Genomic DNA, 18685 nt, shown 5'->3' on the forward strand with positions numbered 1-18685 from the left:
ACACTTTATTTCAAAATATTCATATCTTATATTTTAGGTATCTTTATTTATATGTAGGTTTCTAACAAAGAGAAGCCTGACTAAGGCATGCAAATTAGTGGGAATTCTTTGTATGTTTTTATCTGACTCATCCATACCACAATCTGCTATCTATTTGTCTTTCCTTTTTTAGTGCTATAAGTAAGAAACTTCTTTCACAACTAATTTTCTCGTAACATTTTAACTTGAGCATAACGTCTTTATTCTAGGGGCAAGCCAGAGCTCCTGATCACTTGGTGGCCTTATTTATACTTTTATAATTACTCTTATTCTTTTGTCCTTACCGTTTAGACCTCTGAATCATTTCCTTCTTCCCAACAGGCCTGTTCTTCCGGGCATCCAGGAAGCCTAAGCATAAGAAGGGGTGTTCAGTGGATAGTGTCTTAACAGGGAAGGGTGTGTTGCTCAAGAGCTGTGAGGAGGAGCTGCTAGGACTTGGTGTCCCTACCTTGAGCTGACAGTACTGGGTGGTGAGCAATGGCCAAGGCCAAGGCCAGGGTTAGACTATGGGGACTGTGACAGCAGGCTGCTGAAGACACAACACACTGCGGCACAGACTAGCCAGTGTGAACAGAAACACTGGCCGGTTTATAGTAAGGCTGTGATGAAAGCAGTGGGTAGCACTTGGTCGTTTTCACAGCGTTCACATATTGTTTTACGGAGATCTTACACCTAGCAGATTTGTTAGGAGCAGAGAATCTAAAGCGAGCCCATCAGGGTTTAAATCCCAGCTTATCAGGTGTATAATCTTGGGCAAGGGACTTAAGCTCTCGTTGTTTCTGTTTTCTCATCTGTAAAATTAGGGATATTAAATAGCATCTCCCTCAGAGAGGTGTTATAAGCATTGAACAAGAACCGTGCCTGGGCCAAACATGTAAGGATTACATATTATTATTATTATTATTATCATTACCATTACCATCATCATCACCCTCACCACAACCACCACCAGCCCATGAGGCAGGCAATCCTGGAACTTGCTCACAGACCCACAGCTGCCTTATAAATACACCAGTCTCACCGCACACTCTGGTTTCTAAGATGCAGTGACAGGTCAGGAGAACTTGGGCTTACGTGGATCACGAGAGCACCGAGAGCCACAAGGGGCAGGTCTGCTGCCCAGGGAGAGTGGAGTCTCAGCAAGCAAGCAGGCCCTTTCTGTCCCTGTGACTGGGATGGCGCTGAGCAGTGCCCCCCGGTTGGGAAGCAGCCCTTGCCCTCTGCAGCCGTGAGAGGCAAGTGAAGAGGCAGAGAGTACCTCTCTTCAGGAGCGGGCGCGTGGGGTCCCGGGAGCCCTGCTGCTCTCCCGCAGTGTTGAACAGGGCCTCCCGCTCACTCTGCAAAATGTTCTGCAGCTTCCTCTCCTGGACTATTAGCTTCAGACGCTTTATTCGCTCCCCAGAGCGGGAGATGAAGTCAGGTCTGTGAAACTGAAGGGATTCCTGAAGGGGAAAAAAGGCCCCCCCGACCTCACGTTAATGATGCAGCCTGTTCTCCAAGGGCTTAGAAAATAGCATCAGCCCCACAGTGGTTTGAAGAGCCTGTTTCTAAAGTGCAGAAAATATCTAGAGTTGAAGAATAATCTAACAACTCTCTGTGGGGGAGAGCTCCAGGAGGAAAATCAGAGGGATCAAAGAATGCCTCTGGAGTAAGCCAAGAACTAAGACTGTGGCAATTACAACTCGCCCAAATATCGATGGGCGAGAGCTCAGCCTATTGTGCTATTTTAAATTTCCCTTCAAACAAATACATTATTAAATGACATTTCTTTCAGCTCCCAAGGTACATATAAAGAAGGGACTTTGTGCTATGCAGGAACAGGAGCTATGTAAATGGAGGAACACACATACGGCTGACACAAGCATCAGACCTCCGGAGCACTCCACGTGCAGATATCCACGACCCCAGTGAGCAGCATCACAACATCCGCCCTTCTCTTGCCTTGTCCCAGGTACAGAGGGCAATGCCCGATTTACAAGGGTTAACAGTGAGGCAGCCTTTGAGTAACGATGAGAGTGGGAACAGATGAACTGCGGAAGGGCTCGAAATGAGGGTGACAGGACTGTTCTTCGGAAGGCCAAGTAACAGTCTTAACTTTTTTTTTTTTTAAAGATTTTATTTATCTATTTGAGAGAGAGAGAATGAGAGAGAGAGAGCACATGAGAGGGGGGAGGGTCAGAGGGAGAAGCAGACTCCCTGCCGAGCAGGGAGCCCGATGCGGGACTCAATCCAGGGACTCTAGGATCATGACCTGAGCCGAAGGCAGTCGCCCAACCAACTGAGCCACCCAGGCGCCCAACAGTCTTAACTTCTTTGTATTTCCCCTCTTGACCCTCTTCAACACACGGCTAAAATTAACTCAGTGTCACCGCACCTGTAGGGTTGCTCTCACAAACGGCTTCAGTGGGCCTCTCCCTGGGCTTGCTAGTGACCCGCGGTTGTCCTCGTGCTGTCCCTGCCGGTTCTGTTCCCGCAGCGGTTCCCTCCACGGTTTGGTGTTGGTTATTGGTGCAAACCAGCAGATACCAGGGCCATGATGCTTGGGCAGGTTTTCCTTAGGACCAGACTTTACATTTTCCACGGGAACAAACCATGAAACCCCTATGGGAAATATTTTTAATAAAGAAAAAAGATTTTTCATTCTTCTCATCAAAGACATGTGTGTAATATAGGCTCTCAGGGGACTCAGCTGTCAGAGGCCACCAGGATGCCCCGGAGTTTGCTAAACTGCAGGCATGACTGTAATTACAGTGCTAGATACTTTGAAAATGTGCCAAGGTAGTGCTCGGGGAAATGGGGTCAACATAGAGTCATTTAGAAATAAAGAATCTTAGCATTGCAACAGACTTGAAATTCATTAGTTCTTTGGCTATAAAACTGGAATTAGAAACTGACCTTCACAGCAACTGTGCCTGTTCTTCCTTAACTTTTTATCCCCAAGATAGCTGGCGAGAAGTCTTTTCTCTTCTATTTTTTCTTCTGACCAAGAAGTCACATCACTGTCCTCTTCTATTCTAGCCTCGCTAGAACTTGGAGTTGGGAAAGTCATCCCAACATCTCGAGTGTGTTTTCTGACACCGTTCACAATCTCCAAGTTACCTGAGGAAAAAGATCCACAGATATCCTGGGAGTAGCACAGATATCCTGGGAGTAGCCTTGAGACTTAGTTAGCATGTGTATTCAGTTCAGTAAATGAAAACTGTAAGCCTTCGAAAATGCAGGCTACTGCCTCCTCTGTGTGGTGTGGAGGGGTGTGAGAGAGAGAGACAGAGGCGGTGAGGGAGAGAGAGAGGGAGGGAAGAAGAAAGAAAGAAGGTTTTTATTTCTAAGTCAATTTAGATATTAAAGGGAAAAAAACAACTAAAATGGATTCAATGGGTAAAAGATTTCAATTTTTTTTTTTTAAAGATTTTATTTATTTATTTGACACAGAGAGAGAATAAGTAGGGGGAGTGGGAGACGGAGAAGCAGGCTCCCTGCGGACTCGACCCCAGGACCCTGGGATCATGACCTGAGCTGAGGGCAGATGCTTAACTGACTGACCCACCCAGGGGCCCCAGGATTTCAGTTCTGATCCCAAATGAGAAAGATAGTTAATGCTTATAGTCCTGTCAGTCAACCAGGTAAGGAAGAGGTTGACAGATACAAAGACAAGACTTGAGGGGGGAAAAATCAAGGGCGACATTTATTTTTGTTATATAAAATCAAAAGATAGAGAAAAATGTAAGTGAAAAGCCTCCTTCACACTCCTGTTCTCCATTCAGTTTGTAACCCCAGAATTTTTTGCACACATTCAAGCAACTATCTTCCTTTATTTTCAAAGTATTTTGCTTTTTCTTTTTAATTATCAATGTTGGAGATCTTGTCATATTAGTAGAGAGATTTTCCTCACCCTATGTTTCATTATATGGATGTACAATAATTTATTTAAGCATTTGGCTATTGATGGGTATCTAAGTTGATTTAAATTTTAGTTATAGTACAATGGAATATTACTCAGCCATTAGAAAGGATGAATATCCAACTTTTACATCAACATGGATATGGATACGGCTGGAGGAGATTATGCTAAGTGAAATAAGTCAAGCAGAGAAAGTCAATTATCATATGGTTTCACTTATTTGTGGAACATAAGGAATAGCACGGAGGACATTAGGAGAAGGAAGGTAAAAATGAAAGGAAGGAAACTGGAGGGGAAGACGAACCATGAGAGACTATGGACTCCTAGAAACAAACAGAACGTTTTGTGGGGGGGGGATGGGGTAGCCCGGTGTCGGGTATTAAGGAGGGCATGTATTGCATGGAGCACTGGGTGTTATACGCAAACAATGAATCATGGAACACTACATCAAAAACTAATGATGTACTGTATGGTGACTAACATAACATAATAAAATTAAAATTAATTTTGGCTATAATAAACACTACTTCAATGATTAATTCTGTACACTTGTCATTTTGCACATATGCACAACATATCTATAGGCTAAATTCCAAAAGTGCCAGGTCAAAGTAATTTTGATTGAAACTGCCAAATTGCTTATCTTAGGGATTGTATTTCCAACCTGAATGTATGACAGCACCTACTTCTTTACACTTGTGCCCACAAACTTATTACCAGACCTAGATTTCTGCCAGTCTGATAGGTGAAAAATGGCATTTGAGTATAGTTTTAATCTTCATTTTATTGTGAAGTTGAGTATCTTAACATATGTTAAAGATCTACTTGTATTTCAATGGAAATGTTTAAATTCAGGTAACTTACCTGCTTGTATGCTCTTGTTTAACATTTGTACATTTTGCTTGTTGCCAAGGGTAGAGCTTGAGCTACAGAAACTACTGGTAGAAGATGAAACAGAATCAGAAGAAATCACATGGTTTGCCACCTGGAAAACCAAAAGAGACCCTGTTATTACCTGCAGTCAATGGCACAGTCATCTACAGGATAAAAAAACATACAAGCCACCAAAAGCCCTTTCTCATTTGATTCCAGTTGTTGAGATCAAGTTGCCAGAAAGCTTGTGACAATGGTAACATGCTCCCACACCGTTTATAACAGGGAGGGGAAAGCTGCTGTGGTTGGATAAGGGCCTGAGCTGTTTTAAGAAGGGAAGACATGTTGGCTAACTGAACATAATAAAAACAAACAAACAATGACTCTGAAAACTCAAAAAAAGAAAAAGAAAAAGAAGGGAAGACATCAAGACTGGGTATGTTCACATCACTTGAAAAAACTCTGAAGCAGGTGTTAGCCAAAGATTAGGCTGGTGGGTCTTCAGAATGAAATTCTAAAATTTTGATGAGAGATAAAGAGGGCTAGGAATGACTAAAGAGGGTGGGGAGCTGCAGAGGGTGCTCTCCAGTAAGATCAGACTCAGATACTTATACACGGGTAAATACAAAGAGCTAAAAGGCCCCATGAAAAGTCCCAAATGACTGGAGTATTGCAAAAATTATTAAAGAACCCAAAAAGGCCTTTATAATTATGTTCAGAGCAACTAGAGCAAAGAAGGGCAACCTCATGGATTGAAGTTGATGGTAGAATGTTAGTGAATGACAAAAAGATGACCAAAATGTATAAAACAGTGTTTTTTTTTTTTAAGATTTTATTTATTTATTTGACAGAGAGAGACACAGCGAGAGAGGGAACACAAGCAGGGGGAGTGGGAGAGGGAGAAGCAGGCTTCCCGCTGAGCAGGGAGCCCGATGTGGGGCTCCATCCCAGGACCCTGGGATCCTGACCTGAGCCAAAGGCAGACGCTTAACGACTGAGCCACCCAGGCGCCCCTAAAACAGTGTTTCTTAAACTTGTTCATCACAACAATCTCCTGGGGGAATGGGTCCTAACCCAGAACAATGAGGTAGCGTCTCTAGGGGAGGGGCCTGGGCATTTATATTTTTCATAAATGCCAGGTACTTGTCTACTTAAGCAAGTTTGGTAAAGGTGAACTGAAGGCCAGGTTAGGAAAGGAAACGGAGAATGTCTGCTCCCTGAACTAATAAACTATATTCCAGGGCCCTTAGGAAATTGAAACAGTTTCTTTTAGACACTTGAAACAGAGGACCGATGTTAGATATCTGGGGACAAGAAATGTTTTAATTTTCATGGGGCGCCTGGGTGGCTCAGTCGTTAAGCATCTGCCTTCAGCTCGGGTCATGATCCCAGGGTCCTGGGATCGAGCCCTCCATCGGGCTCCCTGCTCCATGGGAAGTCTGCTTCTCCCTCTCCCACTCCCCCTGCTTGTGTTCCCTCTCTCACTGTGTCTCTCTCTGTCAAATAAATAAAATCTTAAAAAAAAAAAAAAAGAAAAGAAATGTTTTCAAAAAGATAAGCATTGCAAACTGGTGGATTTAACAATGATGACATGTAAAATTCTAGAATGGATCACCAATCTAATAATTTGCAAGCATTTGGAGGTCAAAGAAAAGATGAGCACATTTCAGCTAGTGCTCAGGAAAGCAGGCAGAATGAGCCCTGCCAGGTTAGCCTGTTTTTTTTTCTAGTAGATATGGTCACTAACTGGTAAGCCAAAAGAATGTGGAGTCGAGTACAATTAGATTTCAATAAAATGACAAAACTTGTCGTGACATCTTTGAGGGCAAGATGGAGTTATGTGGGTTAAATGATAAAATAAATTGGTAGAACCAGAACTGGTTGAACGACTTTTTTTTTTTTTACGATTTTATTATTTATTTGAGAGAGAGAGGGACAGAGCACAAGCAGGGGGAGCAGCAGAGAGGGAGAAGCAGGCTCCCCGCGAGCAGGGAGCCCGATGTGGGGCTCGATCCCAGGACCCTGGGATCATGACCTGAGCTGAAGGCAGACGCTTAACCGACTGAGCCACCCAGGCCCCAAAGGTTATTATTAACACAGAGAGGCTTTTAATGAATGTTTTCCTTGATTCAACAGCAAGTATTTACTAAGTACCTATCGTGTCCAGTTACTTGGTTAGCTCTGGCTATTCCTTCTTAACATTTTATATATATGTCTTGGAGATAGGGGGAGCAGGTGATTTCTTGTATGATGCATATCTGGGAGGGCCTAAATGACTGTCAAGATCCAAAATAATAAACAGGAATGATGCCAAATCAAACGCGGGGTAATTGTAAAGCCCTACACGCTGGGCAGGAGGAATGGCAACAACTTTGATACAATAGAAAAAGCTGTGTCTGGAGTCTGAAGACATCCTCCCTTTACTAGCTGTCTCTACTTGAGAGCACTCTCTGTGTCAGTTTCCCCAGCTCAGTAAGGGAGCACTTGCATTTCTGAAAGTACAGAAGTGTTAGAAAGAACAAATAATTTAGGTTATAAACTGCAAAAAACTAACATAAAACGAAGAGACTACTGTGATGTTAAAAAACCCAAAATGTATGAGGATAGAAAGGGTGGTGAGGAAGATAGTCCTGACTGGCAATATCCTTATACCTTCTCTGCAGCTGTAAGAGGAGAAAGCATGTTAGGTACTGAAAGGGACTAACTTTCAGGCTAGATTGTTAAGTATAAAAAGCAAAGCTGGGGCGCCTGGGTGGCTCAGTCGTTAAGCGTCTGCCTTCGGCTCAGGTCATGATCCCAGGGTCCTGGGATCGAGCCCCACATCGGGCTCCCTGCTCAGCGGGAAGCCTGCTTCTCCCTCCCCCACTCCCCCTGCTTGTGTTCCCTCTCTCGCTGTGTCTCTCTCTGTCAAATAAATAAAGTCTTAAAAAAAAAAAAAAAAGCAAAGCTGCCAGGTTTGTGAGAAAAAGAAAACATATGCATGTATTTGCTTTTTTATGGATAAAATACCTGTGCAAGAAAAGAACCCAGGTTGGAAAGGAAGAAGTACAACTGTTTTTATTTGCGAATGACATGATCCTGTCCATAGACTATACTAAGGAATCCATAAAGAAGTATTAGAACTAGTAAATTTAGCCAGATTGCGGATATAAAATCAAGAAGATGAAAAAATATCAATTGTATTTTTTTTTTAAGATTTTATTTATTTGTGAGCGAGAGAGAGGAGAGAGTGCGTGCCAGAGCAGGAGGTAGGGGTAGAGGGAGAAGCAGACTCCCTGCTGAGCATGGAGCCTGACTGACCCAGGCCCTGAGATCATGACCTGAGCCGAAGGCAAGAGTCAGACGCTTAACCGACTGAGCCACCCAGGTGCCCCCCAAAAAATCAATTGTATTTCTATATTCTAGCAGTAAACAATCTGAAAATAAAATTAAGGCAACAATTCTATTCATAACAGCATCAAAAAGAATGAAATAATTAGGAATAAATTTAACAACAGAAGTGCAAGGCTTGCACACTGAAAACTACAAAACACTGGTGGGAGAAATTAAAGATCTGAATAAATACTGAGATATTCCACGTAGGTAATTTAAAAAATGGGCTTAAGAGGTGCCTGGGTGGCTCAGTCAGTTAAGCGTCTGACTCTTGATTTCGGCTCAGGTCATATTCTCAGAGTCCTGGGATGGATCCCCATGTCAGGCTCTGCGCTGGGCGTGGAGTCTGCTTAAGATTCTCTCTCTCCATCTCCCTCTGAACCTACCCCCTGCCCTCTCTTAAAAAAAAAAAAGTATGAATTCTATGGTATACAAATTATACTTCAATAAAGCTGTTTTAAAAATCTCTGTGAAGGGGCGCCTGGGTGGCTCAGTCGTTTAGCGTCTGCCTTCGGCTCAGGTCATAGTCCCAGGGTCCTGGGATCGAGCCCCGCATCGGGCTCCCTGCTCCGCGGGAAGCCTGCTTCTCTCTCTCCCACTCCCCCTGCTGTGCTTTCTCACTCCTTCTCTGTCAAATAAATAAAATCTTTAAAAAAAAAGAAAAAAAAATCTGTGAAGACGTGCAGGAACTAGTAACACTGAGTAGCTCTAGAATGGACAGCTACGTGCCTGGGGCGCAGAAGTGGGGAGGACACTATCAAATACTCTTTTATAGGGTGCCTGGGTGGCTCAGTTGGTTAAGCAACTGCCTTCGGCTCAGGTCATGATCCCGGAGTCCCGGGATCGAGTCCCACATCGGGCTCCCTGCTCAGCGGGGAGTCTGCTTCTCCCTCTGACCCTACCTCCTCTTGGGCTCTCTCTCTCTCACTCTCTCTCTCTCAAATAAATAAATAAAACATTTAAAAAAAAAAAAGCAAATACTCTTTTATACATTTAAAATTTTGTACCATGTAATTGAATTCCAGTTTAAGAAGTGAAAATAAAACAAAAACATACAGAAAAGAGTGTAGCTATAGAGGTTTCATGGCTCTGCTGAGCTCAACAAAAGTAAAATATATGTTAGGCCAAAGAAATGTTCTAGCCACAGAAAGGAAGGTGATATATCTGCTCTGTCAACATGTTCTCATCATCTGAAGCACAACATGCTTAGTTCAAAGAGACATGTTTAAAAATAAGATATCAGCAAACTTAAGAGACCCAGGAAAGCTGCCAATTTCTAGGAAATGGGAGTAGAAAGCATGATCTGCGAAAAATTGTTCAGAGTGAAGACCTGAGAGGAAACACCTCTGGGAAGAAAGCGGGAGCCCAGGAAGAACACTGGACCTATTTCCTGTGCCTTTTGGAAGCAGAGCTGGGAACACAGCCAGGAGTGCAATAATTGCAGATTTTGGATCTCTAGAAGGTAAGACCTTCGATAATGGAGTCTTAGACACCTGAATGAGCTGCCCATGCACACTGAGGGAGTGGTGGAGCTCTCTGCAAGCAGAGGCTCGAGTGCCTCGTGGTGCAGATGCAGCAGAAATGATGGTCCCTTCCAAGCCCGAGTCTCCTGAACATCCCAAGGGTACAACCAGTCATGGTATGCACCACTGGGTGTGAAATACACATGTTTACATCTGAGTCAAGGAGGAGCCTTGGTGTGTGTTTCTGTTTCTAGTTCAAATCTTTCGGATTAATTCCTGCCTATAAAAAGTCAAACATTTAAAAATAGAGAATAGTCTAAAAATAAATAATCTCACAATAAAATATATTTAGTTAGACCTCTAGGACGGTGAAAAAAACCAAAGGACAGACAAAGACAAGTGTTTTCAAGGATGTGCAGAAGCTGGAGCCCTCACAGACTGCTGGTGAATGCAAAATGGTGACAGTACTTTGGGTAACAGTGCAGCAGTTCCTCAAATGGTTAAATGTAGAGTTACCATATGCTCCAGCATATATCCACTCCCAGGCATATGCCCAAAGAAATGAGAACATACATCCACACAAAACTTGTAATGAATGTTCCCAGCAGCCTTGTTAATAATAGCCAAAAAGTAGGAGAAATCCAAATGTCCGTTTACTGCTGAGTGGATAAATAAACTATGTAATGGAATATAATTTGGCAATAAAAAGGAATGAATACACTGCTATAAAGTAGATGAACCTTGAAGACATTAAGTGAAAGAAGCCAGTCACAAAAGATCACATATCATAGGATTCCATGTATACGAAATGTCCAGAAGAAGCAAATCTATTGAAACAGAAAGTAGATTAGTAACCACAGCCAGGGGCTGGGGCAGGGGTGAGAGGCTGGGAGAAGTGCGGAATGACTTTGCTAGTGCATACAGGGTGTTCTTAGCAGGTGTGGAAAATGTTTTACAATTAGATTGGGGTGATGGTTGCACAAGTCTGTGAATAATACTAAAACCCACTAAACTGTACACTTTAGGTGAATTTTATGGTATGTGAAAAATCTCAAAAAAGCTGTAAAAATGTATTTATTTATTATGCAAACCAAAATAATGTAGATTATGAAGCCTTATTTGGAGAACAAGGCTGATGTTCTGTGGTCCTCTATCTCCTGTTAACTGATATAAGAACAATGGAAGGGGACTAACAGTGTCATTTTCATATAATAAAGCGTGAACAATCCCAACAAAAACGTGGGTACTGGATGTTGTCGGGATGATGTAGCACTACCCACACTGTGATGAAGGCCATGATGACAGCCATAGAGTCACAACAATCTTCGTAACGCACAGGCCTCACTGTGTCTGACAATCTGTGCTGATGACCCCCCAAGAGACAGCACATCAGTTTTGCTGAATTCATTTATGGATGCTGTTGGTAAACCAAAACAGTTACTCTCCTTAGTCCATGGGAGAGTCCCAGGCATCTCCTCAGACGATCTCATCATCCCTTAGGGCCTGGGTGTGAATCAGCTCACTCAGTCCTCTGCAATGAGGCTTACACGAAAAGATTTAAGTGACTACGAATCAACTGACATGATCAGCCATCATGGTTTCAAGTTTTCTGTTGCACAGTCTTGGAAGAAGACAGATGCTGGCTGGCTGGCTGCCTGCTTCTGTTTTAATTTCTATTATTATGAGTGCAAACTCACCTGCTGATGGCTTATTCCACAATGCGAAAAGAAAGAAAATAAACTCCTACCATCTCAGAGATATATCGGGCTTTTTCAGTACTTTTCAGTTTAATTAAAATCTAGGTGAGATTCAATTCCCACATTTATTGATCAGAGATACCTTCAAATAGACCCCACCCCCCAAAAGCTTTTCAATTAAAAAATTACTTTTTTAGGTAGAAATTGAGCTTAGGAAAATATATCCAATAAAGGAGAAAGGCCACGTTTTCTTACATGACCCTATATAGCTATTCTTCATATAGGAAATGTGTTATTACCACCTTCTGCCACTCAGATGCCCGCTGGGAGATGCTTTTCTTTCAGAGGAATGGGTTTATGCTGGTTCATTTATAACCACTGAAATTTAGGACCAGAGATACACATTGATAAGACAGTGTCAAAATAAGAACTATAGTCTATGGCACCAAAGGACAGTCTTTTCTTGTGAAGAGTTTTTAGATATATGCAGATCACATGTCAACTGTAGTTTCAATAAAATTTTGATATAGATTTAATTCCCAAAACACAAAATTTTGATAAAGATTATATGGACAGTATTCCTTTGATATAGATTTTGATATAGATTTATTGATCAGAAACCTGATTCTATCAAACATTTTTATATCAAAAACTTGATATAGATTAAAGCTTACAGAAGCTCAGGTGGTAACTGTTATTCACCTTTAAAGAATCAGAACTGGGTATTTTTTTCTGCAAGTCTGGTAGATGAGAACTATGAAAAATCCTCCTCAGAACATTAAAAAGGCATTGTGCCTGCATAATAGGTCCTCAGAAAATTTCTTTTGTTAATCTTCAGACTGGAAGACTTATTTCAATTATTACCTTACTGAACTTGTTCAAATATGCCATTTATTTAAGGCTATACATTTCTCTCCAAATATAGATTTAGTCACATCCCGTAAGTTTTGGGTATGTGCCTTTACTGTCTTTAATGAAAGAAAAAAAAGTGTATTTTCAATTTTTGGTCCTTCTATAACCCAAAAGTTTAGAATGAGGATTTTAAAAATTTTATCTACCTAATGAAAAAAAATATATAGTTGTTAAATTCCAACTTTATTGCATTGTGGTTAGAAAATATAAGCTTAGTTATAAATCTTCTACTTTGGGGTTTTGTCAACATTTTGCCTAAGTACAATTATTTTTGTAAATATTCCATGGGCATTTGGAACAAGTGTGGATGCTGTGTTTTTGGAATGAAGTTTTAGGTAGATATTTTAAATCAATCTTATTAATATTGCTAGAAAAATCTTTCATATCTTTTATCTGCTACATGTTAAAATCTGAAAAAATCAATTAAAGTAGCTTACTCTTGTACTTATCACATTCTATATTGTAAGTGCAGCTGGAAGAACGGAAAATGAATGCATTCTGGTTGAAAGCACAGCAGTAATTTTGGAAGTCTCTAAAAGACTCTTCCCTCCTTTTGACATTACAGTGGGGATAGGATAGATAGATTCTCAAGACAAATAACATTTAACTAAAAATGAAAAAAAAGGGGGGGTACCTAGGTGGCACAGTGGATTAAGTGTCCGATTCTTGATTTAGGCTCAGGTCATCTCAGGGTCGTGAGACAAGCCCCACATGGGGCTCCGCACTGGGCATGGAGCCTGCTTAAGATTCTCTCTCCCTCTCCATCTGCACCCCACCTCCCCCGCTTGCATGCATGTGCACACTCTCTCTCTACAACCAACCAACCCTTGGTATAGAAATTTGTATTTCTAATCTTCTGGCCAAACTAGAAATTATTGGCAGAAAGTGGAAATATAGGAATTTCCATGCACTGCAGTTAGGATACAGACTGGAAAGCAATTTGGTACGAATGTAGGAAATTTATATAGCTTATGATCCAAGAATTGCACTTCTGGGTATATATGGCAAAGACAGTTTCACACAGATCCAATGAGGGGTATGGACAAGGGTGTGCACTCCCATTGTTTGTGGTGATGGGAGCTGACAGCAACCTGGGTGCCTACTACAGGGAAAGTACACTGGTGAACTGGTAGATGCACTCAGTGGAGTACTATATGATGATCAGAAACCTGATTCTATATATATGTCTAGCGATGGAGATAGATGTTAAAAACACAATGCCTACTGAAAATAAGAAAAAAACGGATGTACCTTTTATATAAATTGAAAACACAGGCACACATACAGAATACACATTTTGTAAGAACTCTTGTAAGCCAAAAGATTTTTACATAACAAGACCAATTGCCTATGGAAAAGTAGGAATGAGGATGCAATGTGGGGATAAAATTTTAAAGAGAGGCCATGAACCTAGGAGTACATTTAACTCAACCCTCAGCACCTGAAGTTAAAATTTTTTTTTTTTTTTGCTTTATCTTGGCATAGAAACTGTGTATAATACTTTTCTACTCTTACTCTTTCACTCTACTTCTAGAAGGATTTATTATGACTATATTGGAGATACAAATAGGTATTTTAGGCAGAAACCAGAACACCATGAAAAGCTTGAGAATCTCCCTTTCCAGCTTATAATTAACATTGTGTTTGATCAGTCTGGCTTATCTCACTTTTTTATTAATGTCAAACAAAAACAACTTTAATGGTATCTTATTAGAAAACACATGCTTCTTGTAAAAAAAAAATCAAAAGACACAACATTATAAAGGAAAAAAATTATAAACCCATAATTTTAAGATAATTTGTTAATATTTGTTCCAGTCAATATACACAGATGTATATATGACATATATGGTTTACATCTTGCTTTTTATCTCTTAACATATAATGACACTTATCTTTCAGGTTCCAAGATACTGCTTTTGATTGTTGTTTCTTTCCATATAGGAGTGTGATTATAACGACTGATATGAAATCAGCTTGTTTTATAAACATCTAAGAATCACTGGTAAACACTTACTAAATATTACTAAAGCTCGCATTTTATTCTCTCATGGAGGCCCCTTTGTTTGGTAGTTATGTGTTGTGCATTTGCCCATCTGCTGGAAACATGGTATTTAGCTAGATTAGAACATGGACCTAATGAAATATATCCAAGATCAGCAGCAGGTGTGTGAATCATAAAATATACACCTGGAAGCTCACTGGTGAAAATGTTAATCATGACTATTTCAGGATGATGAGAATTATGGGTGATTTCCAAGGTCTTTGAACTCTTTATATTTAGTAAGCTTTTTACCTTTATGCTCAAAAGAAATATTTTTGACAAAAAAGAACATTTTTGACAAAATATAGGGTGATAAAGAGAAGGATGTAAAGTGGTAGGAACATCAACAGAAACTATCCTGACAGGCAAGTCCTCCACACTCTGTGATGAGGAAAGACATAAGCATGGTTCTAGTTGAGAGGAAGGAGCCTATAGAAAAGGAAGAAACTGAATATAAGAGAGACAGAGAAACACTGAGAAAATAGATGAATGGATTTTAGAAAATATGACAGCACACAGATAGGCTTAATGAACCTCTTTTCCATAACTGAAAGATATGAACAAAAAGTGAAAAGAATATTCAGAATCTAGGGAAAAGACTCAACTCAAACCACAAAATTCCAGAAACACTGGGGAAAAAAACAGACCAAATTTAAGGAGTCATCACAAAGCTCTTCCAACACAAAGGATCATGCAGAAGGGTAAGAGAAGAGTCAATTAAATTCAAAATACTGCACTGATATCTCAGAGAAGGACTGAGGCAATAAGTGGCTCAGAAGAAAGAAAAATATCCTAACTGGAGACATGTTCTTAGTGAAAAAAAAATAGCACCTTCTGCCATAGCCAGAATGATTTACTATGTACCCTCTTTTGGCCAAGAAGTCAGAAAAAGATCTCGGAAATAATTGCTTCAGTCTAAATATCTTAGTTGCATTACTAACATTTGCTAGAAAAAAATAAGGCCCTAGCTATATCATTGCCTACATGACAATGCCATGAAAGCAGTTACCAGCTGACCCTAAAATAGTACAATAACAAAACTCCAAGGACATGTCCCACAGAATTAGATAGTTTCCTTATTTCCACACTTGGTAAGGTGGCCACAGCTTCTGACTTTTGTAACAATGGCAAAGAAAAATGTCACCTACTGTAGCTAGGCAGAGTCCTAGAATTATCTACTATCTTCCTGCCTTTCCCAAACTCTGAGGGGAAAAAGAAATATAAGAAATACACAATTAGCCTTCCAGTTCATGTCCTGGGAAGAGAATTCAAAGCAGTATCTTGCAAACAGGTGATAAAACAGTATAGAGAATTCAACCACGTTAGTTGTGGGTAAATAAATGGTTTCCACAGAATTGTTCAGAGACAAGTAATCTGAAAACAAAAGACAAAAATATATGTAAATATTTTATAGCATTAAAGCAGAAAGGGAAAAAAAAAGAAAATTTATTTTGCACGAAGGTTTACCCATTTCAGCCAATAAATAGTTTGTACTCTCACTCTAGAGAAAATTAAAAAAGAATATGGACCTAATGAAATAGATCCAAGATAAACTAAGATAATGGAAGATTAAAACACAGTTGACAAAATTAACACAATTCGTCAAAAAATTAATTAGTATCTCCTCTGTGTCGGAGAACCAAGGGCAGTCACTAAAGAAAAAAAACTGAAGACAAAAGAGTAGTATACCACTGTAATAGAAAACAGACGTTTTATAAAAAAATAAAGAAAACTTAGCCAGTGGGGGTAGATTACAAATTGAAAAAGTCTCTTAAAATGCAAAGCAGAAACATGAATAGACATATTTCCAAAGAAAACTTATGGACAGCCAACAGACACATGAAAAGACACATGTTGCCATTTGCAACATCACTGATCATTAGGGAAATGCAAATCAAAACTACAATGAGAGATCACCCCACACCTATCAGAATGGCTAAAAACAACACAAGAAATAATAGGTGGTGAAGATGCAGAGAAAGGGGAACCCTCCTGCACTCTTGGTGGGGATGCAAACTGATGCAGCCACTGTGGAAAACAGTATGAAGGCTCCTCAAAAAGTTAAAAAAGAACTACCCTAAGATCCAGTAATTGCACTATTTACCCCCCCAAAACAGAAAAATACTAATTCAAAAGGATATATGCACCTTGATGTTTATAGCAGCATTATTAACAAGAGCCAAAATATGGAAACAGCCCAAGTGTCCACTGACTGAAGAATGGATAAACATGTGGTGTGTGTGTGTGCATGCGTGTGTATACACACACACATATATATAACAGAATATTATTTAACCATGAAAAATAATGAAATCTTGCCATTTGCAATGACATGGATGGAGCTAGAGAGTATTATGCTAAATGAAATAAGTCAGTCAGAGAAAGACAAATACCATATGATCTCAATTCACATGTGGAATTTAAGAAACAAAACGAGCAAAGGGAAAAGAAAAAGAGAGGTAAACCAAGAAACAGACTCTATAGAAACTATAGAGAACAAACTGATGGCTACCAGAGGGGAGGTGGGCAGGGAGGGGGGGATGGGTGAAATAGGTGATGGGGATGAAACAGGGCACTTGCTTTGATGAGCACTGGGTGATGTATGGAAGTGCTGAATCACTATATTGTATACCTGAAACTAATATTACACTGTATGTTAACTGGAATTTAAGTAAAAACTAAAAAAAAAAAGAATATATAAAGAAATATAACTCAGTAATAAAATGACAACCCAATTTTAAAACCCAAATAATCCTTTTAAAGATCTGAATAGACATTTCTCTAAAGAAGATATAAAGATATACAAGTGGCCAATAAGAAAAGATGTTCAAAAATCAATAGTCATTAGAGAAATGCAAATTAAAACCACAATGAGATACCATTTCATAGTCATTAGGATGGTTATAATCAAAGGATAGACAATAACAAATGTTGACAAGGATATAGAGAAATTGGATTGGAATATGATCCTGGTGGGAATGTAAAATGGTGCAGCCACTCAAAAGGTTAAACAGGGAGCTACCATATGGTCCAACAATTCTATTACTGGGTATATACCTAAGAACATTGAAAAAATATGTCCACACAATAGTTGCATATTAGGGCGCCTGGGTGGCTCAACTGGTTAGGCATCTGCCCTCGGCTCAGGTCATGATCCCAGGGTCCTGGGATTGAGTCCTGCATCGCATCGGGCTCCCTGAGCAGGGAGCCTGCTTCACCCTCTGCCCCTCCTCCTGCTTCTGCTTTCTCTCTCTCTCTCAAATAAATAAATAAAATCTTAAAAAAACTTGTATATTAATGCTTATAGCAGCATTTTTCATAATGGTAAAAAATCAGAAACAATCTAAATGTCCATCAACTCATGAATAAACAAAATGTTGTATATGTATACGGAATATTATTCACTTGTAAGAAGCAATGAGTATTGATTCATGCAACAAAATGGATGAACCTTGAAAATATTTAGTGAAAGAAGCCAGATACAAAAGGCCATATATCGCATGATTCATTTATATGAAATGTACTGAAAAGGCAAATCCAGAGACAGAAAGTAGATTAATGGCTGCAGAGTGGGGAGAGGTAGGAGGGGCTGACAAATGATTGTTAATGGACATAGGGTTTCTTTTTGGTGTGACAAATATACTCTGGACTTAGTGGTGATGGTTGTTGTACAGCCTTCAAGGAATATACTAAAAAGCAATGAACTATATATTTGAAAGAGTAAATTGCATAGGATGTGAATTTTATTTAAAAAATTAATAGAGATTGACCAATACTGAGACATACTATGGGAAAATAACTTACATTAAAAAATATGACAAGAATCCAGGAATGAAAATCCAGGACACCACAGGGAAAAATACACATTAAAAAATATGACAAGAATCCAGGAATGAAAATCCAGGACACCACAGGGAAAAATACATCAGGGTTGCCTCTGATATAGAAACATTAAATGCTTGTGCCCAGAAAAGGGGAGTAAAATTGACAGAATTTTGAATTAAGGATTATTATCCAAAAGTTTTATATCCAACCAAGTTGTTGCTCTTACATAAAGATAAGAGAAAGATAGTCTCAAGGTGTAAGAATTGAAGAGATGCACACTCCTGAAAAACTGTTTAAAAATCTAGTCAAATGGGGGCGCCTGGGTGGCTCAGTTGTTAAGCGTCTGCCTTCAGCTCAGGTCATGATCCCAGGGTCCTGCTATCGAGCCCCGCATTGGGCTCCCTGCTCTGCTGGAAGCCTGCTTCTCCTTCTCCCATTCCCCCTGCTTGTGTTCCCTCTCTCACTGTGTCTCTCTCTGTCAAATAAATTAATAAAATCTTAAATAAATAAATAAATAAAAATCTAGCCAAACAGAATTATTCAAACTAACAGACTCATA

At 39.9% G+C, this 18685-nt stretch overlaps 1 protein-coding gene across 1 annotated transcript in view; it reads right to left on the reverse strand.

Moving 5' to 3' along the window:
• ALMS1 (ALMS1 centrosome and basal body associated protein) overlaps positions 1 to 18685 on the reverse strand; it is a 213108-nt gene that overhangs the window by 4618 nt on the left and 189805 nt on the right. The window contains exons 19-23 of the mRNA XM_044918883.1: positions 4805 to 4925; positions 2935 to 3138; positions 2414 to 2640; positions 1298 to 1481; positions 324 to 387 (exon numbers count right to left, since the gene is read on the reverse strand). Coding sequence (XP_044774818.1) covers positions 324 to 387; positions 1298 to 1481; positions 2414 to 2640; positions 2935 to 3138; positions 4805 to 4925 — 800 coding nt within the window. The remainder of the gene's footprint in view (positions 1 to 323; positions 388 to 1297; positions 1482 to 2413; positions 2641 to 2934; positions 3139 to 4804; positions 4926 to 18685) is intronic.

Source organism: Neomonachus schauinslandi, chromosome 10, assembly GCF_002201575.2.
Source record: "Neomonachus schauinslandi chromosome 10, ASM220157v2, whole genome shotgun sequence".
NCBI classification, from domain to species: domain Eukaryota; kingdom Metazoa; phylum Chordata; class Mammalia; order Carnivora; family Phocidae; genus Neomonachus; species Neomonachus schauinslandi.